The sequence below is a fragment of the Cynocephalus volans genome, chromosome 12 (genome assembly GCF_027409185.1).
Source record: "Cynocephalus volans isolate mCynVol1 chromosome 12, mCynVol1.pri, whole genome shotgun sequence".
NCBI lineage: Eukaryota > Metazoa > Chordata > Mammalia > Dermoptera > Cynocephalidae > Cynocephalus > Cynocephalus volans.
In genome coordinates, this window is record NC_084471.1 from 5,085,415 (window position 1) to 5,109,561 (window position 24,147).

The 24,147-nt window shown below is 60.5% G+C and overlaps 1 protein-coding gene across 2 annotated transcripts in view; it reads left to right on the forward strand.

Annotated features, from left to right (window-relative positions):
- The first annotated feature begins 15,099 nt into the window (after positions 1 to 15,099).
- WNT7B (Wnt family member 7B) overlaps positions 15,100 to 24,147 on the forward strand; it is a 47,544-nt gene continuing 38,496 nt past the window's right edge. Inside the window, exon 1 of one of the 2 annotated variants that reach the window (XM_063076192.1) lies at positions 15,100 to 15,170. In XM_063076192.1, coding sequence (XP_062932262.1) covers positions 15,100 to 15,170 — 71 coding nt within the window. Of the gene's footprint in view, positions 15,171 to 19,423; positions 19,507 to 24,147 lie in introns of those variants that run through there. The other variant, XM_063076191.1, reaches the window with a different exon arrangement.

Sequence of the window (24,147 nt, forward strand, 5' to 3'; positions counted from 1 at the left end):
CCTGCTGCAGAGTGCCCTCTGCTGGACGGACTGGGATTTGTCGGGACGCAAAGAGGAATCTGGAACTGGGCAGACCCCCCCCAAGGTCAAGTACACCTTGGAGGGCCAGAGGCCAGGGACTGGCTGGGGAGGAAAAGTTGCTATGGAAGTCCTGGGGACATGGGGGGCAGGAAGCACACTGAGGCAGGGAAAGACCTCCGATTTCTCAGGAGGGGCTGGCGTCACTGCCTCATGGTTCAGGTAGGACCTGGGACCCTGAGGCCAGAAAGGGAGGCATGTGCCCAGGCTCCACGCTCAGAGTTTTGTCATTAGGTAAAAATGTAGTTGCCTGGGGGCCCAGGAAAGAGCTTTCAGGGCCCCGGGGCACTGGGTGTCACCAGGCCTCACCCCAGAACTGCCCTGGGTCCTTGTCTCACAGGGAGGGGAGCCATCCTTCGTAGGGGCTCTGTGGACTTCTAGCCCTGGAGAGGCCACCTTGCCGCCATGCAGAGCCCTCAGAGCACAGGGTGCTGGGGGCCTCAGGCCTCCCTCACCCTCACCGCAACTTCCAAAGTGCCCCTCTTGCCTGGCCCAGCTGCTGATCCCCAAACACGATTCCAATTCTGCCCACTAAGAAGAGAATGACCCCTTCGTTCCCATATCTGCCCCCAACACACGCACAGATAAGAGGTCCTGGGAAGCCAGGGCTGAAAAGGTGGAGCTGGGAGGTCGCCTAACACCCATCCCCCTCAATTCCATGGAAAACTGAGGCCCAGGTGGGCGGCTCTTGTCCAGGGACCATAACACGATGAGCACAAATCCAGATCCCCACTGGGCCCAGACGGTGAATAGATGCTCCGTTTTATTCTTTGAAACCACACCACTCCCAGCAACAGCACCACCATCTCTGCCATGACCATCACCACCTTCTCAACCACCAACACCACCACCTCTACCAACACCACCACCTCTACCAACACCACCACCTCTACCAACACCACCTCTACCATCACCACCACCACCTCTACCATCACCACCACCACCTCGACCATCACCACCACCACCTCGACCATGGCCATCACCACCTCTACCAACACCACCACCTCTACCATCACCACCACCACCTCTACCAACACCACCACCTCTACCGTCACCACCACCTCTATCACCACCATCACCATCACCATCATCTCTACCATCACTACCACCAGCATCATCACCACTATCACCACCAACAATAACAAAACTTGCCAAAGAAGCCACCATTGGGCAGCCCATGGTAGCCCTGGCCATACAGTCATAGCTCAGGCCCCACTGTGGACTCATGGTGCTGGGGTAAGGACAAGAGCAGACAGCCATCAGCCCAAGGTCTTCCCAGAGGCTTCTCCCGAAGAGACAGCAACAGCACAGCACAGTGGGATGAGGCTGAGACGGGAGGGCAGAGTGGGTGCAGAGGCGAGGAAGGGAGCATCTAAGGCTCCCTCGGGCCCCCAGGAGGGCTCCCTGGAGGAGGTGCCTGCCACCTCAGCGGGCTGAAAATTCTCAGGAGTCTCAGGAGTCTGGTAAAGAAGGGTCGGGGGAGGGCGCTCCAGGCAACGTGTCCGAAGAAAACACGTGGGGTCACTGGAGACGATTTGTGTGTCCAGGCGGCAGGGGTCGGGGGCTGGAGCTCAGTGCAGGAGGGTTCGGCAAGGGTGGGTGCAGGGGCTGTGCTCCTGGAGCCCCAGGGAGGCACCTGCAGGGCTCTGCGGAGGCAGGGCAGACATTGTCACCCCACTGTATAGGCAGAGACTAGAGCTTCTGAGAGGAACCACTCACCCAGGACTGGAGTGAGGCCAGTACCTGTGTTGCTTCCACACTCCTGCTCTTGCTCCCCGCTGTGCTGTCCCTCACCAGGGAGGTCACAGCTGCCCTCTTCCAGGAACCCTTCCCTGAACAGCACTATCTGGCGCGTGCCTCCTTGGGGCTCCCCCAGCCCTGGGCTCCTGTTGGTTTCTGGGGCATCCCCCCTCGAGGGCAGAGCCACGTCTGACCTCTCCCTGGCCCTGGCCAGCACGGCCTGTGTGTCATACACAGATGGTGCTGCCCCTTCCTCCTGCTGCTGCATTCAGCACTGACAAACAAGCCCCTTGTCCCAAACAAGTAAGGACTCTGTGCTGGGACAGGCCGGGCACTTGCCCACCCTCTGCTCTGCGTGTCCCTCATCCTGACCTCCTCCATGCCTGCCTGGCCTGTGCCATGGGTCCCAGGAGCATGGTGGAATCCTTGGGGCCTCATAAAGTTTGCATCTATTTCTCCGGGTTTATTCAAGTTCCACCAGAAAAGGCCCTTTCCTGGCCAGAAAAAGATATACCTGCCAGATGAATCCCGTCACCAAATTGTCACAGTAATGTCCGTTTTAATAACTCAGCAGCTCACCAAGTGCCCTGCACCAGCAGCACTGGCACACCAGCTGTCCACACGTGCAGGATGTGATTCAGTAGAATTCAGTCCAGTGCCCACCCAGCACCCGCACGAGGCTTTCAGTCTGACTCACACTTTTAATCTCCCCTGATCGGGATTAATTTCCTCCTGGCCTGGCTGGGGGGGAGAAGACCGCATTTTAGGTACTTTAAGCAGAGAGGATATCAATTAGATGTGTTTGGTTGATGCACGTTGACTGGCATCATGCTAGTTATCACCCCCCCAAAACGTTCCCTTGGTGCGTCCAGTTTTTGAGGAGAATGTTATGAAAGCCTCCCCCCACCCCCCCAAAGGGACCTTTATGTGTCCATGTGCCCACCAGGCAGGGAGGGCAAAGCCACCTGAGTGCTAAGACGCACTCAAGAGGAAGAGGAATGCAGCCAAGAGCGTGTTAAAGGTGGGGGTGTCGGGGAACTGCAGCTTCCCACAGCGTCGAGGGGGTCAGGGAACAGGGTACGCAGAGGCTGGGAAAGAGGTGGGCCTCGGCCTGGACTTTCTCCCTTCCTGACCCCCCCGGGGCATCCCATCTGTGGGATCCACCCCATGCCTCCGCAGGGCCCTGCTGCCCACCTGGAGGAGGTGATGCAGGCTGGGCTGCCACACCCGGGGCCACTTGCTCTCTCCCTTGGGCACAGCCCCTCTGAAGAGGACCCAGCCCCAGCCCCAGAGGGGTTGCTCAGCAAGGAGTTTCCATATTACAGCAACCCTGGCAATGCCCTAGCATTTGCAATTATCGTCACTGGCTGTTGATGACGCCTCTAGTTTGGTTGAACACTTAGTGTGTACCAGGTCCCCACTAAGGGCTTCATGTACCTGACAATCCAGGGTGTGGACTCTTTTTCACGGATGGCAAAGCTGAGACAGAGTCACACAGCCTGGTACCCCACTGTCCCTGTCTGCAGACCTTGCCCCCAATCCCCACTTTCCGTTCACCATGAGCCCAGGAGCCAGGTGGGACAGCTCCCACCAAGCTGGGCGCTATAGACAGTGTCATCCCCTTAATCTTCCAGTGAACTCCCAGTGATGTGGACATCTGTACCCCTTTGAATGAAAGGCCCCGAAGAGGAGCAGCTCACCCAAGGCCTGCAGGGTATGCGCAGAGGCCCCAGGTTCAAACCCGGCTCGAAGTCTGAAACATTGCCTGGAGCCTTGCAGATACGAAGGCACTTTCTGGGCCAGGATCGGAGCCTGCCCTGGCTGCTGCCTCTGGTGGCCTGTGTGCATTCTCAGGCGGAGATGAGATGCCCCCATGGAGGGGCTGAGGAGTGTGGGTCTGTGTGCCCACCTCTCCAGGACCCTGCTCAGTGGGATGGGTGCAGACAAGGCAGTCCATGAGGCCAGGCTGGGGACCTCAGTCTGATGCTGCAGCCACTCAGGGTGTGGAGGGCGGGGGGCATCTGCAACAACCCCACAGGACCCCTTGCCTTGAGTACTGAGGTGAGCATGCTGGGGGTCAAATCCCTATTGGGCCACTGTGTGACCCTGGCAGTCTTTCCCCTCTCTGAGCCTCGGCCTTCCCACCCTTGAAGTGAGGGGCTGAGATCAGACCAGTGATTCTTTGTTGTTCATGAATCTGTTGTGGGGTAAGAATGCAGATTCCCAGGTGCCAGTGCAATCAACGGTCAGCCCTGGGGGGCCCTGGCACTTGGTGGCTGAGACAAAGAACAAACACCCCACGACTTTTAGGAGATCAACCTGGCAAACAGGATTACGGCTACAGACGCAATTACGTTTCGGACGGTTAACCCAGCTTCTCAAGGACAATCCCTGGCTCGGAACTGAATGTCCCCTCCCCTACAGGACTGGCCAGCCACTCACTGGGAGGTTGGGAAAGCCAGAGACTCAGTCCTGTTTTCTGAAGAATCACTGAGCTTGAGAGGCAAGACAGATGCGTGAAGTTAGGTGGCGCTGCAGGGACTGCGGGGGTCAGGGGCGGAACTGAAGTGTCTGCGCTGGACACTGAGCCCGCTCTCCTGCGCCTCCCTCCAGGCTCTGTGTCAGTGGCTTTAACTAGAGCAGCCCCGAGTGGGTCTTCCTGTGAGCAGGGGTGGCTGGGTGGGAGAGAGGGGGTGTCACCTGTTCCTTTATTCCCTCAGCACAGGCTTTCTGGACCTGGCCACAGGCAGGGCCCCTGGGGAGAAAGTCTGTGAACCATTAGTTACCCATGGGCTGGGTGGACGCGGGATGGGACATGCGGACAGGTATGGCAGAAACTGCTGACTGTGTGCCTAATATCCATCTCCCCATCCTCCTTTACGACAGCCCCAGTGTCAGCTGGGCATATCACTGCTCTGTTAAAAGATGACATTTGTCCCAGCCTTGCCTGCAGTTGGGTATGGCCGTGTGATCAACTTCTGGCCAATTATTAGTAAGCGGAAGTGTCAAGTGGGATGTCCAGGAACGTGGAGAGGCATGCCCTTCTTTGCTCCTTCCTCCATCCAGCAGCCTGGAAGGCAGATGTAATGGTGGAGTTCTTGCAGCCACTTTGGACTTGAAGGTGAAGGGCCACATGCTCATGAAGGCAGATCAATAAGCTGACAGGAGCCTGGGTCTCTGATGACATGTGTGGCCCTTGTGCCAGCTCTAGTTTGCCTACATCTGGGCTTCTTTTGTGAGAAAGAAAAACGCACGTTTATCACATTTGTTTAAGCACTGCTGTTGTTGGGTTTGCTGTTATGTGCAGTCAGACTTCATCAGAATGAGTATGGGGGGAAGAGCGTTCAAGGACAAGGGAACGACGTGAAAGCCACAGGCATGAACAGCTTGGAGAACCGCGTGTGGTGTGGCTCAATCACAGGGTACCGGAGGGATGGCTGGCTGGTGGGTGCAGCGGCTGACCAGGGTGCAGGGTGCCCTGCAGGGAGCTGAGGGGCTGGGGCTGCATCCACGAGCTTAGAGGGGCCCTGTCGGAACATGATGAGCAGCACCGAGGGTGCCAAGCGGTGGGTGTGGAAAGGACCGTGATGAGGACCGTGATGAGGATCGGGTCAAAGGGGGTGTGATGAGGCTGCCCATTGTCCTCCAAAATCCATTGTCCCTGTCTCCCCTGGTAACAACATAGAAGCCGGTCCAAGCCAGCAATTCAGCCCGAGGCCCTGATTCCTAGGCTCCTTGCGGCGAGGAGTGGCCGAGACTAAGTTAGCATCCACAGAACGTGAGCAGAGGTCCTGCAAATTCCGCATTACTACGTGCTTAAGAGAAATGGCTTGTTTGGACTTTTCTGCTTCCTGTAAGCAGGAGCTCAGATGTGCTGTGACTCTGCTTGAGCCTGGCCAACCAGGCCACGTCCTGGGAATGTCCAAGCAAGAGGACGGACAGAACCCGGGTCCTCCACACCCAAAAGTCCAAACTTCATAGCTTTGACCAGAGGTTCTCAACCAGGGCTGATTCTATCCCCCAGGGGACATTTGGCAATGTGTGGAGACACCTTTGGCGGTCATACCTGGAGGGAGGGGTGTGCTACAAGCATCTAGTGGGTAGAGGACAGGGACGCCACTGAACACCCTGCAGGGTACAGGACAGCCCCCATCACAAAGAATGATCCAGACCTGAATGTCCATGGTGCTTCCCCTGAGAAACCCCAGCTCAGACAGGTGGCTGAGGGCACAGCATGTGATCCTGCCTAGAACAAGTCCCGAGGTCTTGGCCTGGCTTTCAGTGCCCTTCATGGCTGTATTAGTCCATTTCTGTTGCTTAAAACAGTAATTTATAAAGAAATGAAATGTAGTTTTTACGGTTTGGAGGCTGGGAAGTCCAAGGCCCAGGGGACACATCTGGTGAGGGCCTTCTTCTTGGTAGTGACTCTACAGCAACACAGGGTGTCACCTGGTGAGAATGGCCTGAGCAAGAGAGAGCTGACCTTCTCACTTGCTCTCCCTAGAAAGCCATCAGAACCCTGCCCGTGACAGCTCAGTACTACATGAATGACTCAATCCATTCACGAGGGCTAAGTCCTCATGATCCAATCACCTGTCAAATTCCATAGGTGGATTTCCCACCCTTAACGCTGTTACAGTGGAGATCGAGTTTCCAATGCACGAACTTTTGGGGGACACGTTTGACCTATAGCAATGGCCCAACCCAGCATCATCCCTGGACACTGGTCACTCCAGCCTCACTCTGGATTAGTCATTGGGTTGTGGCATTTTATGCTGGTGGGCTTTAGCCAGGGGACTCTGGAATGCTCAAATCCAGCCTTGGGCATCCATCTCTTCTTCTCATGAGGGACCCAAGGGGGAAATCAAAGGCCTTTCACTCCGTAGTGGGCTGTGCTGCGAAGGGGCCTCTTCCCCCGCTGAAGCTCAAACCCGGTTATTCCCACCAGCAGCCATCACCAGTAAGGTGGAAGGAAGGGCAGGGCAGGGTCAAGGCTGCCCTCGAGGGAGCAGGAAGGAGAGGACTGTCTGGGGCACACTTCCTTTGCCCACTTGCAAACACAGCCCAGCCAGGGTCCTGGGAGTTGACCCATCAGAGCAGTGCCAGTCGCCATAGGTGAGGAGTGATGGAGTGTTGGGCATGGGGGAGGGCCTGGGGCATCCCCACCAGACCCAGTTCCTTGGCTCTCTGACCAAGGAAGGGGTTCACGGACAAGCAGAGACCGGTCCCCACCCTAGGCCCTCGGCTGCAGAGAGGGGAGCTGGCCCGAGTCAGGCCTCATCCAGCATGGGTGGTCTGCAGGGGTGGGCGGGAGAGAGGTGGGAGCCTCAATCCCCATCCTCTTGACACCTCCTCTCTCAGCCCACTGCCCAGCTCCAGCTCGGCCAGGGGTCGTGGTCAGGGGGCAGGTGGACTTCCTGCTGTGACCTGATCTCAGCTTGCCGAGTCCTGGAGGGGACTTTGTTAAAAACACACATTGCTGGTTTTAAAGACAGAAAACACGTGGTGAGTTTGTTCACAAGGCAACCTGAGCCTCCCTGTCCAGTGCGTCACCTCCTGGACTCACCCTCACAGAGGCTGGAAGTCACAGGGTAACCTGGTGCATTTTATTTTTGCTGAACCGGTGCTGGTTCCCCATCCCTGTTCTCCAGGCTCCTGCCCCATTAGTCTGCCCTGGGATCAAGCTCCTGGATCTGCCCTTTGGAGCCCTGTCTGCCCTTCTCCTGACGAGGGCTGCCCAGCAGGCTGACTGGGGCTCCGGATGGAACTGACCGTCCTCCCACGGCCTCTGCCCCCTGAGGGAGCTCTTCCCCTAGGAGGCCCCACCTCCCTGGACTGGGGCTGGGCACCTGCCGGGGCTCAGGAAAACTGTACACTGAAAGGACCTGGGATGTAGACTCAGAACTTTCAACCATTTATACACTTGCTCAAAAGTATTATTTCCCAAATGTGGATGACCTCCAGAGCCACCTGAGTGCTGACTGAGCATGCAGATTCCCAGGCCCTTCCCTGGGACACTTCAGAATAGAAGGTCTGGGGCAATCCTAGGAGTTGACTGGTCAGGCATGGGGACACTCCATCCAGGGCCCACCTCTCTCCCTCAAGATCTTCAATAGCTCCCCAGTGCCCATAAAATGAAGTCCACGCTCCTCAGCCAGCCCCCGGGCTCTGTGTTTGAGGCGCTGCCCCTTTCCCGCCTCGCCTTCTCCTGTGCCCGCTGAACCAGCCCCGGCCTGTGGCTCACGCTTCTCCGTCACTTCAAGCTCTGCTCCCTGTCTCCACAACTCCAAACCCTGCTGCACTGTTTTTATGCATTTTTCCCCCCAAAAGTTCGTAGAAACCAGAATTAAAAGATAATACAGCTCTTTCCCAAACTTTTCCAAGTTCCCTCGTGTGGCTGGGTAGTAGATTACTACATACCCAGCAGCTAACGTCGCACCCTGCGTTATCTCAGTTCTGCACATCAGAATTCTGGCATAGTGTGGCTGGCTCCTCTGCTCAGGGTCTCACAAGGCTGAAATCAAGGTGTCGCAGGGCTGGAATCTCACCTGGAGGCTCTGGGGAAGAATCCTCTTCCAAGCTCAAGCATGTTGTTGGTGCATTTGGCTCTCAGCAGTTGCAGGACTGGGGCCCATCTCCTGGCAACTGTCAGCCAGGGCTGCACTCAGCTCAGGCCAGAGGCCGCTGTGTTCCCACCACAGGCTCCCGTCTTCAGAGCCAGCAAGGCCAGGCCAGTCCTTTTCATATGTCACATCTCTCCAACTGCCCCTTGAGCCACAAACCAGCAAAAGCTCAGCTTTTAAGGGGCTTGTGTAATTAGATCAGGCCCAAGGGGGTAATTCTTTTGGTGAACTCAAAGTCAACTATCAGTGACCTTAGTTACATCTTCTGCCCCATACTGTAACACAACCGTGGGCACCACATCTCATCACACTCACAATCCTGGGGATTAGGCAGGACACCTTGGGGGTCATCTGGGTTCCTGCCCACCATACCCGCATTCCCTTCCAGGCCCGCTTCACCTGCTCCAATCCCCCCGGGGCTTGGCTGGTGCCATCAGCACCTCCCTTGAAGCCTCCTGCCTCTTGCTAATCTCTGTGTCCCCCCTTCCATTGGACCAGGAGCTCCAGGCAGCAAGATGTAGATGCTTTACCCTGGACCCCCACTCCATGACTCCATGAGCCCACCTCCCAGGAGGCTGAGACATGCACTGGGAAGAGCCCAAATTCTGGGCCTGACGGGCATGGGTTTGAATCTAGGCTCTACCAGCTGTGTGACTTCAGCCAAGCACTTCCCTCTCTGCCTCAGTTTCCTTGTCTGCACCATGAGTCTAGTAGCACCATTTCACAAGGCTGTACAAGGTCCAATAGACAAGCATCTGATCCTTACCTAGAGGGGTCAAAGACACTCAGTGTAACCTGAGCAGGAGTTGTTGGGTGTCATGCCAGTCACAAGACGCAAGGACCAGGCAGGGGAAGGGCAGTGAGAACAGGACATGGTGGATGCTGGAGTTGGTGGGTTGGGCTCAAACACAGTGTTCAAAGGAGTCAAGGTCAGGTCCCTACTCTCTCCAGCTAGTAAACTGCTGGTCATGCATGCCAGCTGCTTCCTGGAAAATCATTCATTCATTCAACAATACTTAATTGAGCACTTATTATATGCCAGGTTCTATCTTATGCTTTGGGGATAGAGCAGTAATCAAAGCAGATGTTGTGATAGCCCCCATGGGATTTATATGCTGGAAGGAGACAGACAGGAAACAAATAATGACATATTGTCTTCAGTGTCACAAAGGGAACAGCAAGTGTTATGATAGGAAATACGAGTGAGTGTGCTTGGAGAGAGGAACGTGGGGGCCACTCTTATGTGGGACATCTAAGTTGGAGCCACATAGAACCAGGGGAAGAGCACTGTGCTAGAAGGGACAGCATGTGCAAAGGTCCTGGGACAGAAACTAACACAATGTGTTTCAGTAACAAAAGGAACAGTACAGAGCATGGAGAGGAGAGAAGGGGGTCCATGTATGTGATGAGGTTGAGGGACACACAGGCGCTGGAAGATGCCAGACTGAAGGCAAGATGAGGACTGTGATTTCATTCAGAGAGCAACAGGAAGCCATAGAAGGTTTAAGCAGCATAAACTGCCTGACTCGGGTAGTGTTTAATGAAGACTCCTCTGGCTGCCGGCTGGAGGATGCACTGCAGAGGGTCAAGAAAGGAAGCCGGAGGAGCAGATGGGGCTTATTTCACCTTCTGGAGGTGACACGGCTCAGCCCAGCAGGTGGCAGTGGTGGCAGGGGTAGGGGCAGGGTAAGAGCAGGATCTGTCTTGGAATGAGGACCAAAGGACAGCTGAGTGGACTAGAGGTGAGAAGGGAAAAGGACAAGAAATTGGGAACAAGTCCCCAAATCTCAGCCTGATGAACTGGGCTGAGGCTTTGGAGCAGAGGAATCAAGATTCCAGCCCTGGTCGACTGTGACAGAAACACACCCGGAGGGAAGCGCATGTGGAGAAGTTCTGGCTACACACGTACATGCACGTGTGAGAGACAGGCTCAGGCCCCAGGCACGAGTTCGCAACCTCTGTGTCCTTACAACCCGCTCTGACATGCCAGCCCCCCAAAGCAGGGACTGCATCTGTCTGCTGCCTCCGTAGCCCAGCACCTGGCTCCAGGCTGGACATCACAGGTGCTCAGTAGTGCTTGTCCAGTGGAAGGACAAATGAAGCCAGAGCCTGGGACAAGGGCAGTGAGTGAGGACTCGGCAGGATCAGGCAGGAAGGCAGGTGGGACAGGGCCTGGCCCACAGCCTCTGCAAACTAAATGTGCACTAACATTGTCATCACCCCAGTGACTCACACTCCCAGTCCCACACAAAACACGTCCCAGGGCGATCACTCCTGGGAGCTCTTTGCCAGGGCACCGGAGAAAACTTTTGCCCCCAGGAAATTTCTGGATTCTTTTTTCCTTTTACATCCCTAGATCTAGTATGACTGACCATCTCTGTTTGCCCGGGACTGAGGGGTCCCTGAGAGTGGAACCTTCAGTATGAAAATTGAAGCATCCCAGACAAACCCTTCCTAGACCTGACTCCATCCCTACAGTGCACACTGGCCTGTGCGTGTGTGTGCGCGGGCAGGGGCGGCCGCCACCTCCTTCCACAGTGAAACTCTCCGTGCTTCCCCCGTCCACCCGTCTGCTGACACGTACGCACTTACTATAGTGTACGTCTACCCATCCCTCCACCCACATGCTGTTTTTTCATTTTTCTTTTCTTGTTCTGTATTTTTTTCCTTTTTTGTGTGTGTTTACTTTTTGGTTTTGCTTTTGTTAATTTTATTTATCCGCACACATTCTGATTCATCCATCTCTCCATCTGTACAAACATACACACTGTAGTACACATCTGTCCATCCATCCCTCTGTCCATCCATCCGCCCATGCTGTAATACACATCTGTTTATCCAGCCATCCACCTATCTGTTCGCCCATCTTTCACTCTCACCAAACCTTTCCTCAGCTCTGCTCCGGACCCTGGAGATACGGGGTCGACTCAGACATGGCGCTGGCCTTGGGGCTTCTAGTGCAGAGGATGCACTTAGAGGGGGGCCTTGGCCCAGGGCCATTGTGGTGCCACGGACACGTGGGCTGTCTAAATTGGAAACCTGACCCCACTGCTCCCCTGTGTGGAACCCATTCATGGCTCCCATTGCCCTCAAGGTCAAGGTCCTTGTGTGGGCATTCAGGGCTCTCCCTCCACTCCCACCCTGCACTCCAGTCACATGGAGCAGACTTGGCTCTCCACAAAGGGGCCGTGCTCTTTCAGATCTCAGTTTCTTGCAGTTTCTCATCTCCTCTAGGAAGCCCTCCTATTCAGAGAAGGCAGAACCCAATGGAGGTAGCTGCTTGAAAAAAGAGAGTCCCTGTTCCCCAGGAAAGAGGGAAGAGGCTCCAGGCAACCAGCAGGTCCAACTGGGGCCTTCCTGAGGGAGGTGTGGTGTGGCTCCAGCTGCTCTGCTGGGCGCCACCCTCACTTCAAGGAGAGCTGAACAGAGGCCCATGGACACTTGCTCCTTCCCCGTGCAATTAGACATTCGTCCTGCTTAGGGCCACCCCACAGTCTGCTCCCCTCAACCCTACCTGACAGTGGGGGTGAGACACCTGCTCAGCTGCACCCTGAGCTCTGTCCAGCACAGGCCTGTAGGGCCAGGACACAGAACCTGCATTGACTGAGTGCCCATGGGTGTCAGGCACACATTTTTGGGTTAACTAACTCTTTCCCATATCAGAAGAACCCCATGGGGTGTGGGTGCTACTATTATTATTGCCAGTCTAGAGAGTTTGAGAGCTTTGCCTGAGGTCACAGAGGCAGAAGTAGCTGAGCCCCACTGAGCCCAAAGGTGACCTAAGACCCATCAGAGGTCCCCAGGGTGTCCTGACCCTGGAGGCCTCTGCCCTCTGGGCACTGGCAGGTCTCCACATTCATGGGGAACCAGAGAGGGCCTCTCCCAGCAGAAGCACAAGCTCCACTTCCTCCCACTCAACTGTACCCCCCAACACAAATGTGAGACCCTTGGAACCAGACACTGACATGATCCTGTTCAAGATGACTAGAGCTGCAATCTCATATGTGGGGAGGGGACGGGGACCTCCAAGCCGCAGAAGCCTGGAGCCAGCCCTGGAAGTTCCTGCCTGTGTGTGTGTGTGTGTGTCGTTCGTTCCTCCCACCTTATCTCTCCTAACTCTGGGGCTGTTCAAGGACGCTCCAGACGCCTACAAAACACCGGACCCGGTCGACCCGGGTGTGGGAGAGACTTGCCCCCGGGGTCCTGCGAGTGGTCCTGGAACCCGGCTCAGTCTAACCCTGCTCCCCGGCGCCGCCTCCCTCCCGCGGCCGGCAGGGTGCAGCACGGCGCTGCACCGCAGTCCCTTCACCACACAACCCTCCCAGGGAAACTGAGGCACAGAGAGGCTAGCCGAGTAGGTGATCGAACGCAGGCGTCCTGCCCGCCCTTGGAAACCCTCTACTCTGTCTGCCTCACCACGCTCGCCAGGTCCCGGAGCCAACCGGATCTCGGATTCGGGAGCGGATCGGGGTGGGGGGTGAGGGGTCGGGGTAGGTGCGGCCGGGCGTGGGCGGCGGGTGCCGAGGCCCGGAGCAGCCAGAGGTCGCCACTGAGGCCCTCGCTATTGCAGTCCCGCCATAGCCCTACGGCTCCTGATGCTTCGCCCATTAAGGGACACCAAGACCGAGGTTAGTGGCGATTGGGGCGGGATGGCCCCCAGACTCCGTGCCGGGTTGGGTGGCACTGCCCGCCTCGCGGTCCCGAGCTCAGCGTGGCCCGGCCACCCGCGACCCTCCGGCCCCGGCGCGGCCGTGTCGAGCATTCCGCCGTGCCGCCGCCGGGTGGCAGCATCCGCCCGTGCGCCCAGCTGCTCCGCGGCGCCCCCGCCACCAGCCACCCGCCTGGCCTGGCTCGGCCCAGGACTCTCCTGTTCCCCGGGGTCAGCGTCCCGTCGGTGAAATGGGGGGTGACATCTGGGGCTCTAGGGCGCGGAGGGCACTCGGGGGGGGGCTGCAATTGTCATTCCACCTCTTCCTATGCCTCAGTTTCCCTGCCTGTGATGATCTCCAACGTGTCTTTAATCTGGGAACTCGCCCCATCCGCCCCGCTCCGCACGGCTGCACCGGCCCCGCCTCCGACTAGGGGCCGAGGAATGGCCTGTGCCCGGGTCTCGGCAAAGGTTCAGGGGATTTGGAGGGATTAAGAGGGGATCGGGGCACGGGGTCGGGCCGAAATACGGGGTCGGAGGAGCTCGAGGCTCTGAGCAGCCAGAAGCCCCCGCCATACACGAACACGCTCACTCCCACCCCAGCGGGTCTCCGGTCGCAGTTGGTCCTCGGGATCTAAGCGCTCCCCAGTTGCATCTGTTCGCCCCAGAGTGGAACCGAGAGCGCAGGGCGCAGGAGGGGAGCCTGGCCGGGACAGAGATCAGGAGGCCGGTCACCGTCCTGCCCCTTGGGGACAGACCAGGCTTGGCGCAGCAGGGTCTGCCGGGCCCTGGCGCCCACTCGTCCAGGGCTGAACCCGGCCAGACCAACTCTGGGTGTGCGAGGCACCGCCGCCGGCCTGACTTCGAGCTCTGGTCACTGGACATGAACACCGAGCGGGGCACCGCTGAGACCACGCAGGCGCGGGGACCGGGGTGCAGGCAACGCCTGGGGGGCGGCAGCCACCCCGATGCTGGGGAAGCCCCTCAGCGTCTTCCTGCACGGCTCCGTCACGGGGCTTGGCCACCGGCTTCTGGGGAGGTCATCCGCGCCACCCCCTGCATCTGGCCAGGCTAGCCTGTCTTTTGGCTTCCCACGGCCTGGGTTAGCGCCGCTGGCAGGAGTGCTGGGTGCTGGGGGGCGTGGGGGTGTCTCCCACTGCGGTGTGCTGGGGAAGCAGCTCCCGGGGACTCGGGGTGTGGCCCCGGTGCACCCCACGTGGATAACTGGGGGGATGGGAAGTGCGCTTGGAAAGGCGACGGGGGTAGGTGGGCTCTCCCTCCCCCACCAGAAACTGGAAGCCGAGTGGCCACCGCGACCCGTGCCGGCCGTTTCCCGGCCCCACCCCCACCCCCGCGGGCTCCTAGGCGCGCAGGTGTCTTCAGCGCCGCGCCCTCCCCCGCGTCTCCGCCCGCCCAGCGCGGGGAGGGCGATCGGAAGGGAGCCGGCCCGGGGAGGGGGGCTCGGGGGCAGCTGCGTCCGCGTGTCACGGGGGCGGGAGGGGGAAGGGAGGGGAGAGCCGGGCGGGAGGGGGGAGGAGGGCGGGCGGGAGGCGGGTCCTCCCACCTGGGCGCGCTCGCTCGCTCGCGGCTGGCTTGCCGGGGCCGCGAGTCACCTGGGGAGGCCGACAAGTGCGGACACATTGGCCGCCGCGGTGCTCGGCGAGGCGCGCACGGCCCCAGGCGGCTGCGCCCGGTGGAGGCAGCGCCCGCCCGCCGCGCCCGGCCCCGGCCCGCGCTCGCAGGGCCCCACGGTCTCTCCGGCGGGCCCCGAGGTCGCGGCCCCCGGCCCGGGTCACTCCCCCGGGCGCACGCGGCGGCGGCGGCGGCGGCGGCGCCCCGGGCTCACCATGGTGGCAGCGCGCGCCGAGTGTCCGCGCGTCGCCGGCCGCCCGAGCCGCAGCGCCGGCTGAGCGTGGTCAGCCCCCAGCCCCCGGCCCCTGCCAGGCCCCCGCCGGCCCGCGCGTCCCCTCCGGCCGCCGCTGTCTATGGCGCAGCCCCCCTCCCTGGATCATGCACAGAAACTTTCGCAAGTGGATTTTCTACGTGTTTCTCTGCTTCGGCGTCCTCTACGTGAAGCTCGGGTGAGTGTCCCCGTGGGCGGGAGCGGCCGCCTCCGGGGGGTCCCCGCGGGGACGTGCGGGCCGAGGTGCGGCGCGGCGGCTCTCGGGGCTCTGCGCTTGCTCCAGCCCTGCGGAGACGCAGCCGAGCGCCCCGAGCGGCGGGCGCTCCCGAGGGGCGCCGAGCCCAGCCCCGGAGGAGCGAGAGCGGCGCACGCGGGTAGCGGCGAGCGTGCCCGGCGCCTGCTTTCACCTGCTTGGGCTCCGGGCCCTGGGGGTGGGACGCGCCTTCCCTCCCCCGGGCTGTGCTGGGCGCCGAGCCCGGGCCGAGCGCTCGCCGCCTGGAGGGCGCGCCGGGGCGGGGGCGGGGGGCGCGCAGTCCGGGGCACCCGCCGCGGCCCTTCGTCTCTATCCATCACCCGGACGTGTTGAAATCACCTTGACAACTCGTCCGCCCGCCCGGGGCCCCGGGCCCGGCCCCCTCTCGCCGCGCTCCCCCTGGCGCGGCCCGGCGGGCGCCCGGCGGGCCGCGCTCGCTGCTCGCGCGGTAGCTGCTCTGAGTCGTATTTCCACATTCCTGAACCCAGCCGAGTCCTTACCTGTTGAGCCGCGATCTCCTTTAGACGGAATCTGTCTCGGCCTCGCTCGAGGTGGGGGCGGAGGGGCCGCGTAACCGGGGGAGGGTGCGATGCACCTGGCGGGGGCGCCCACCGCTCCGCGCCGTCCCGGTGCGCCTGGCACCTGCGGGGACCCGCGCCCCGCCGCGCCCTGCGCGCCTACTGTGTGCTGCCGGCCGCCCGGAGGCGGGGCGGGTCCCGGTAGCGCCGGCGGGAGACGCGATTTCCCAGGCGCAGAGGTGGAAACAAGACCTGAGAATCACGCACCCCTCCATCCTTTCTCTCCTCCACCGTTTTCCAGATGGAGAAACTGAGGCTCGAGCCATCAGGGACCGAAGCCGGTGGCTTCAGAGGCAGGGCTGGAAGCCCCTCGTCCTAATCTCAGCCCTGCAGGCCTGGTCGGGCGTGTCTGCGGCTGCTGGTGGCTCTGTTTATTGTAGGTCTGTGGGTAGGCTGTGTCCCTGGGTGTTTGTTTATGGAGGTGACGGGTGCGGGCACTGAGCCTGGGGGTGGGTTGGGCAGGCCGCTGCTTTCTGGACTGTCCAGCAGCCCTGCAGTGACTCCCCATGGGCCCCCCAAAGTGATCGGCAACCGTTAATGAGGCTCTGTCCCTGCAGCCTGGTTCTCAGCGCTGAGGCCTTTCCCCCTCCCAGCAACCCTACAGTTCGGTGCTTTTATTCTCTCAGTTTTAAGGATTAGGAAACAGGACAGGAGGCCAAGTCACTGTCCACAGGAATAACTGGCAGAGCTGGGACTGGTCACTGGGACCTCCACCGCTGACCACTCTTCCTAGCATCAATTCCAAAACAGGAGTCAACAGAAAGCAGCCCCCCTCCCCCACCAGCTAGTGGGGGGAGCTCTATGAACTCCCCACCCCCCACCCCCAGGCAGCAGCAGGAGCTGAAGTCCATGCCCAGCCTGTGTTCCCAGGGCTGGCTCCAGGGCTGGGAGGTCTGCGTGACCTTCCTGAGCCTCCTTTTCCCTTCTGTAAATGGGATTGCAGCTCTGGCCATCCTGAACAGGATGGTGGCCACTGTCGGAGTAGAAATAGCCACTGGCAGTAAGCGAGACCTGGGTCTTCCTGCAGCCCAGCAGGAGCTGCAGGTGCCTGTGTCAGCCTCCCTCTGGAGTGGGGAAGGGAGCAAGGCAGTGGCCGAGCTTTCCTCTGTGGCTCTGGCTCTGCCCTCTGGCCCCACGAGAAGCCCTGGAGGGGGGAACTCCTCCCCCTGGTGTGTGTCCCTAAAATGCACTCTCCCCCACGCCTGGGGTTCCAAAACATGGTCTTCAAACACCCTGTGGAATGACAGCCAGGAAAGCCAGAGACTCAGCCTGGGATCTGCTAAGGGGAGGGGAAGGAAGGTGGACACAGCTGACCCTTCCCCAGAGGCTCAGCCCCTGCCCACCTGTATTGGAGAAAAGGGCCTTGCCATCCTGACTGCACAAGGTGGGTAGGAAGGGGCAGTGGGGCTCAGATGTGACCTAAAGGGTTAATTTACCTGGGAGCCCAGTGGATTAAGGAGGAGGTTTGGGGGTCTGGGACCAACGGGCTGTCTCGGTCAGTCCTTCCGTCACTCCTAGCCTGTGGCCTTGCATAAGCTCTTTACCCTCTCAGCCTCCCTTCCCTCATCAGAAAAAATGGGGTAACAACAGCACCTCCCTCAGTGGGTGCTGGGAACGTTAGTCCTGGGGGCCTTTGCCCTGAGGGCGATGGTGGTGTGTATCCCAATAAACACCTGTGAGCTCCGGTAAAGTGTTTCTCATTGTTAATGACTGTGATGTCACAGCAGCAGCAGGCATCCTAGGGACTCCTCCAGATAAGTGTATTAACGGGCCTGGGAATCCTGGGTTTTGGAATTTTAGGGTCATAACAGATCCAAACAGAAATTAGACGTCATGTGCATTGGGGGGATATTCTGCAATCCCTGAGCCCGCACCTGCTGCTGCATGTTTCTGAATACACATGAGGAGCCTCCTTTACCCCCCACCCCTCTGTGCACATGCAGCCATCACACATGTGCCCCTCAGCCTGGTGCAACTCACATGTGCAGCCCCAGGGGGTGGAGGGTGGGGCTCCTGTACCAGTAGAAACCAGAACTCAGCTCTCACAATCCCCCTGGGGGTTGGGCCCTCAAGAATAGATGTGCCTTGGGTTTTGAGCAATTTCAAAACATAACGGCTTTGGGGAGACAGTTTCTCACCCAGGACCCTTTATGGACTGAGCAGCCTTCAAGCTCCAGCCTTGCAGGAGGACAAAGCAGGACTTGGAGGAAGTAGCCTGGAGCCTGGGCATCCTCTGCCCACTGGAACTGGGGTCAGTGAAGTTCCAGGACCATCCCTGCCCCGTGCCTGCTCCTGCTTTTGGGGCCAGGAGAAGTGGAGGGGCCCAAGAGCCCCGGGCAGGAGGGACGAAGGTGGAGGTTGTTCCTTCCTCCTGGAGGCTGGGGATGGGTTTCCATGCCAGGTCTAGGAGCCAGGACGTCCACTCCCTCGGGGCCACTAGCCACATTGCACGAACCTCCCTTTTCTTGCCCTCTTCCCTGCTCTGTGCCTTTGCCCCAGCTGACGGTGCTTACACTGCCTCTAGAAGGACGTTCCTGTGTAGCCAGGCTTGGCAGACAATAGGGGGTGGGACCTAAACCTGTGTTTCTGGGCTTAAAAAAATAACTTGCTGGTAGAGAAAGGATTGTTTAGTCCTCGTGGATCTGCTCCTCCCCACGACCATCCTAACCAACCCCTCAAAGGACAGCAAGAGGTGGATGGGGAAGCCACACTTGGGGGCCTCTGTGTGAGGCGGGCAGCACCTCTTGGCGGTGCCTTCCCAGAGACGCAGGCAGGCAGGGCGAGCGGCCACACCAGGCTACAGCCCAGCGCAGGCTGAGCCTGGGTGGCTGACAGTGAGTGTGTGTGACCCGCAGCTAGCCTCACCAAACCCAGGGGCACACTCAGGCAGAGGCACGGCACACACCGTGCATCTGTGCACACACACCTGCACCCTCACATGCCGCCCACGCTCCCGCAGGCACACGCAGGCACATGCAGGCACATGCATGCACACACGAGCACACGTTGCGAGCACAGCCCCTAAGAGGTGCAGGCGCCTCCGCGCGGTTACCCCGCGGTGCCTCCCCCAGGTGCACCCTCCAGAGCCAGGCCAGAGCTGTGCGGCCCGCTAAAGGTGGGGGTGGGGGGATCCGGGCCAAGCAACTTGGGCAAGCCTTGGGGGCGGCTCCCCGCCGCACGCTCTGGTCAGCCTCCCCTTTAAAAAACCCGCCCGCGGAGGAGGCGGATGTAGGGGCGGCCCGTCCAATGGCAGCTGCGCGCCTCGGGAGACTTGGAGATGTGAGCCAGAGCCAGCGACAGAGCCGGTTCGCACCGACACACAGACGGAGGGCCAGACGGCTGCCAAGGCGCGCTCGCTGCCCCCAGCCCGGCCTCGACCCCGTCCCGCACTCCAGCGCCCGCCACTGCCCCAGAACCAGCGCGATGTGCGGCCCCGGCGGCGGGGCACGGGCCACCACCGCGCCCGGACCCGCGAGCCCCGGCCCCTAGCGCCCAGCGCCGCCGCCCTGCCTCGGGGAGGCCCGCGGGGACCCCGGTCTCAGCTGGCCCAGGCGCCCTGCCCGGGGGGCTTACCAGCCCTGCCAGGCGCGCCGGCCCACCATGCTCCTGCTGTCGCCGCGCAGCGCGCTCCTCTCCGTCTATTGCCCGCAGATCTTTCTCCTCCTGTCCAGCGGCAGCTACCTGTGAGTGCCGCGGGCGGCGCGCGGGGGGCGGGTGGGGCTCCCCGGCCTGCAGCGCTGGAGCGGACGGGCAGGGAATGCGGCAGCGAGGTCCCTGGGCGGGGCGCCGGCTGTCCGGCGCGCGCAGGAGCCGGGGGACTTTGGGTCACCTCGCGGCCGAGGTGGAGCGCCTGGGGGGCAGCCGTGGCAGTGACAGGTCCCGGCTTTAGAGTCGGAGACAGGGTGGCTGCCCGCGTAGGTCAAGCTGTGCGCGCCAAGCTCGAGGGCCGCCAAGCGCGCGGGCGGCGTGAGGATGCCCTGAACGTCCCAGCAGAGTCCGGGGCTGGAGGTGGACCCTTTCCCCACCTTGCGCGACGCTCGTGGCCATGCCACACTCGGGGCGCACCCGCTGCCCCGCGCACCGACCGGCACGCACGTGCGCGCTCCGCCCCGCCGAACAGCAGCACCCAGGCTGTGTCCAGAAGCAGCTGCTGCTTCTCGCGTCCTGACCCTGCCCCAGCCGACTCCTCACCTGGGGTCTGGCCCGAGGGTGCGCGTGTGCGTCGGGCCGGGCAGGCCCGCCGGGCTCCAAAAGGACAAGCTCCAGGCAGGGCCCAGTGCGGCCCAGCGAGCCCAGGGGGCGCGTCCGCGCGGCGGTGGCTTCGCCCGATTCCTAATGGGACGCATATGCTCTGGCCTCCGATTTAAAAAGAAGTTTGATTTATGGAACCGCCGTTCGGGAGAATTTAAGCTGGATGCTACTGATTAAACCTCAGAAGCAGCTCCCCTCCCCCGCCCCCTCCTTTACACGCGGGCCACGTCCGGGGTCGCCTAACGCGGCCAGCGGGGGCAGCCGCCGCCTTCCCGCTCCCTGCACCGCCCCCTCTCCCCGCGCGGCCGCGGTCCTAATAAATCGCCGCGCCCCCACCCCCTTTTAATAAAGACGCAGCCAATTTCTCCTCCAGCTCCTAGGAAATTACTATCCTACCAGTTTTCCTTCTATAAATAGTCGCGCATCTTGAAACAAAAGTTCGCAACCGCAGCCAGATGCTGCGAGGCCCGCGGTTTCCCGGGCTGTGGGACATAATTACAAGGTCCGGGCGCAGAGAGCGCTCCAGGCCCGGCGGGCAGCCCCTGCTGCGGAGGCATCGCCTGGGGGGGAGCAAAAGGCCGCCCCGGGCAAGGCTCCCGGCCGGGTGGGGACTGCCCGATCAGTGGGGCTCCAGGCTAGGAAAATAGTGGGCCGGAGGGTCCTGCTTCTGGTTTCCCTCCTGGGAAAAGGATCAACCAAGGGGGCCTTGGAATCCCAGCCTCCCGTTCTTAGAGGTCGGGAAGCCTCCCCCTCCCCAGAATCCTGGCATCTAAAGCTTAAGCCTTACTAGAGACTCAGCAGTTACCCTGCTTGAAAAATCATTTCTGCAGCTGGCTGGATGAGGTTTGGTGTTCGTGGGGAGGTGTCCAGGGCTGGGAAGCCCGGAGTCTTCCAGGGGTGGTTTGTTGTAAGAGCCCAAGGGGAGGAGGTGGGCAAAAGGCTCCGGAGCCGGGTGGGAGTGGGATGCTGAGGCAGCAGTTGACGGGGCTCTGGGGCAGGTGGTGTGGCCAGTACACCTCCAAAGACCCCAAGTTTTCCTTTGGGGTTGCCCCCCACATCCAGGCCTGCAGTAACTACCATCGGTACCCACGCAGGCTTCCCTGAGTGTGTGCCACCAGCTTTGTTGGCAGAAATTCTAAGGGAACAGCTTTTCCAAATGTTCCTGGGCCAGTGCTAGGGTTAGGCATGTGTCGTGGGGGACAGTAAGGCAGACGCTGTCCCTGCCTGGCCTTCAGCACTCCTGCCCAGCATCGGTCCAGCCTGATCTTCAGCCTCACAGGAAGGAAGTGCTGCTACCAGCCTTTCCAGAGCAGAGACTAACTCACAGGGAGGCCATGGTGTCTCTGGGGTTTCCTCTGCCCTGTTTGGGTGGACGCAGGGTTGTCTGGGTGTGTAAGACGCCACAAGTGGGAGCAGAGCCTGGACAGAGCATAGTGAGGGTCCTGCTTTGGGCACCTCTGACCTGATGGCCAAGCCTAGGTGAGTCAACCAATGCACAAGTGCCTTGAGAACCGGGAGAGGTGGTGGAGGTGAATGGTAAGCCCCCGCTCAGTCCTGCAGGAATGCTTGAGAAGGGCAGCCTGCAGGGTCTGAGCATGCCAGTGCTAGGAGGGGCTCTGGGTGGAGGCTTCATTCTGCTCCAGAGAACTTTCCAGAAGGCATCCCATTGTTCGGATCACTGACATGGCCAGACAATTGATCCTGCCCCTTTCATCTGGGCTGCTGTCCCCGCTCCCTGTCCTGGGCTGTGGTTCGCACACAGAGAATCCCAGACGCATGCCTGGGCCCCTGTCACTGATCGGGTTGGACGGGTGTGCTGGCCTGGAAGCGCCCTGAGCCCCTGCCGGACTCTGAGATTGGCTTGGCTATGCTAGGCAGCTCTGGCCAGCCCTAGCCTTCCTGTGCCTCTGTTGTCAGAGCAGAAGCTCCCAGGGCCAGTGGGGGTCAGCAAGGGCCTGGGAAGGGCAGGTGGGGGCCGCAGCCAAGAGGAGAGCTTGTGGTCCTTGGCCAGCTGATCCGGGGGCCTGGCTGAGGCCTTGAGCCAGGACCAGGCTGGGCTACTGTCCTGGGCAGGTCCCTTCCGGTCTTGGCCTCCCTCTCCCAGATGTGGGGGTTGGCGCGACCCCCCCAGGTCTTCCGGTACAAGCCTCTCATGGTGACCGCCCGCTCTGGGGAGCCGAGTGAGTCATGGTGACAGGACGGTTACTCACCGACCACCTGGCTGTGGGGGGTGGGGGGGGCGCACCCACCACTGCCCTGCCATGGCCGGGCCTCTTCCCGGCTCCGCGGCTGTGGCTTTGTCAGTGGTGCCAACCGCAGTCCCAGAAACCCTGTGGGCATGACCCTCGGTGGGAAGGGTGCTGAATCAGGCCCACTCCCATAGCATCACAGCCTGTGTGGGGGCAGGATGGGGCCACCCGCCCAGGCATGGACAGGTCACCCTCAGAGAGGAGTGGCTCCCATCCTGGAGGGTCTGCATCTGTCCAGGTGTGGAAGGGGCTCTGCTGTGTGGCCCTAAGCAGGTCCGAGCAGGTCCTGGGCCTCTCTGGGCCTCAGGATCCTCACTGAGCACGTTGGATGGAGATCCCTGCCCCACAGGCTCAGGTCGGGCCCAGGCGCAGAAGGCATGAAATGCTCTGTAGAGTAGTGTGTGTATATGTGCAGGGGAGAGTTAGGAAACCCGATGAAATCTTAACCCCTCGGGGAACCCTCCAGGTGGAGGTAGACAAGTGGAGCCTCTCTACTCCCAGAAATTCCCCAGGACTCAGTGCCACGTGGATGAGACTCGTCCGCCATGAAAGGGGAGAACGGTGCATTCTGGAAATGACTGCTCTTACCTTCTGTGTGGGGTGAGGGGAACGTGGCCCTCATATGCTTCCTCTGGGGCTGCAGTGGGCTCTGCAGTCATATGTTGAGTCCTGTAGGAGGAGGGATCATTTTCTAACCTGGTTTCCCTTGAGGTCTTGTGAGGCTGAGGGACATGACAGTGACCCAGATCCAGGGTCTCATCCCAGCTCCACCTCTTACTGCCTGGTTTTGTTACCTAACCTCAGCTGTCTCCTCTGTGCAGTGGGGATCATGGGAGTTCAGACCTCAGAGTGGCTGTGAGAGTGCAGGGAGTAAACACAGGGAAGTGCTCAGCTGGCGCCTGATAGGCAGCAGCTGCCCGAAGACGGGTCCCGCTTGGTCAGCAGGAACAGGGAGGCTGGCCACTGGCAACACGGAGAGAGGCCCAGTGGCTTTGTTTGTTCTGGAGCGAGTGATGAGCTTTCTAGGGTGTCTTGGAGGACTTCCTAGAGGAGAGGACATCGAGGCTGGGTTTTGAAGGATGGAGAGGAGTTGGCTAGACTCAACAGGAGCATGAGAGAGACTCCTGGAAGAAGAAACAACCCTAATGTCAAACACATTAACCCAGGAGAACCCCTCCAGGGAGCCCCACGGCATCTTGCTGAGGTGGGCAGAAGGACGTGGGGTTTAGAGAAGAGCCCTTTCCCACGGTCACCCAGAGCCCAGGGTTCCAGCCCTGCCAGCCCCAGGCTCCTCAGCCAGCTCCACCGCTGCCTCGCCTCGGAAGCAGCATTCTCCCCAGGGTAGTTCAACAGGGAGAGGAATGCGGGGCCTCGGGGGGGAGGGAAGGTGATCACCTTGAAGAGGGTGACTTTTGAGGCACTGACTGCACGTCGTTTGTTTCCTCATTCACACACTTTCCCAGGCTCCACTGGGGACACAGTGGACACGGGCCTGGTAAGTCATGCTCCCACCCCTGCCCCTTCCACCCCCCAAATTCCCCAGAGCCTCAGGCGGCCTCGAGTGGCCGGTGGGCTGGGGCTACCCAGCCTGGGGCAGCTCAGAGCCCCTGCTCGGGGTTTGGACCACCGCTCTGTCATCCTGGACAGACCCCGAGAGTGGTGGCAGGGGGATGGAATGGGGCAGGGGTCTTGATATGAGAGACCCAGACCATCAGCTCAGGGTGAGGGTGGGCGGCTGCCCAGAACAGGGCCCTCCATGCCTCTGTCCTCTTCTCCTGGGCAGAGGAAGGGTCTCCCCTGGGGCCGCCATTTTGCATGGCCTTG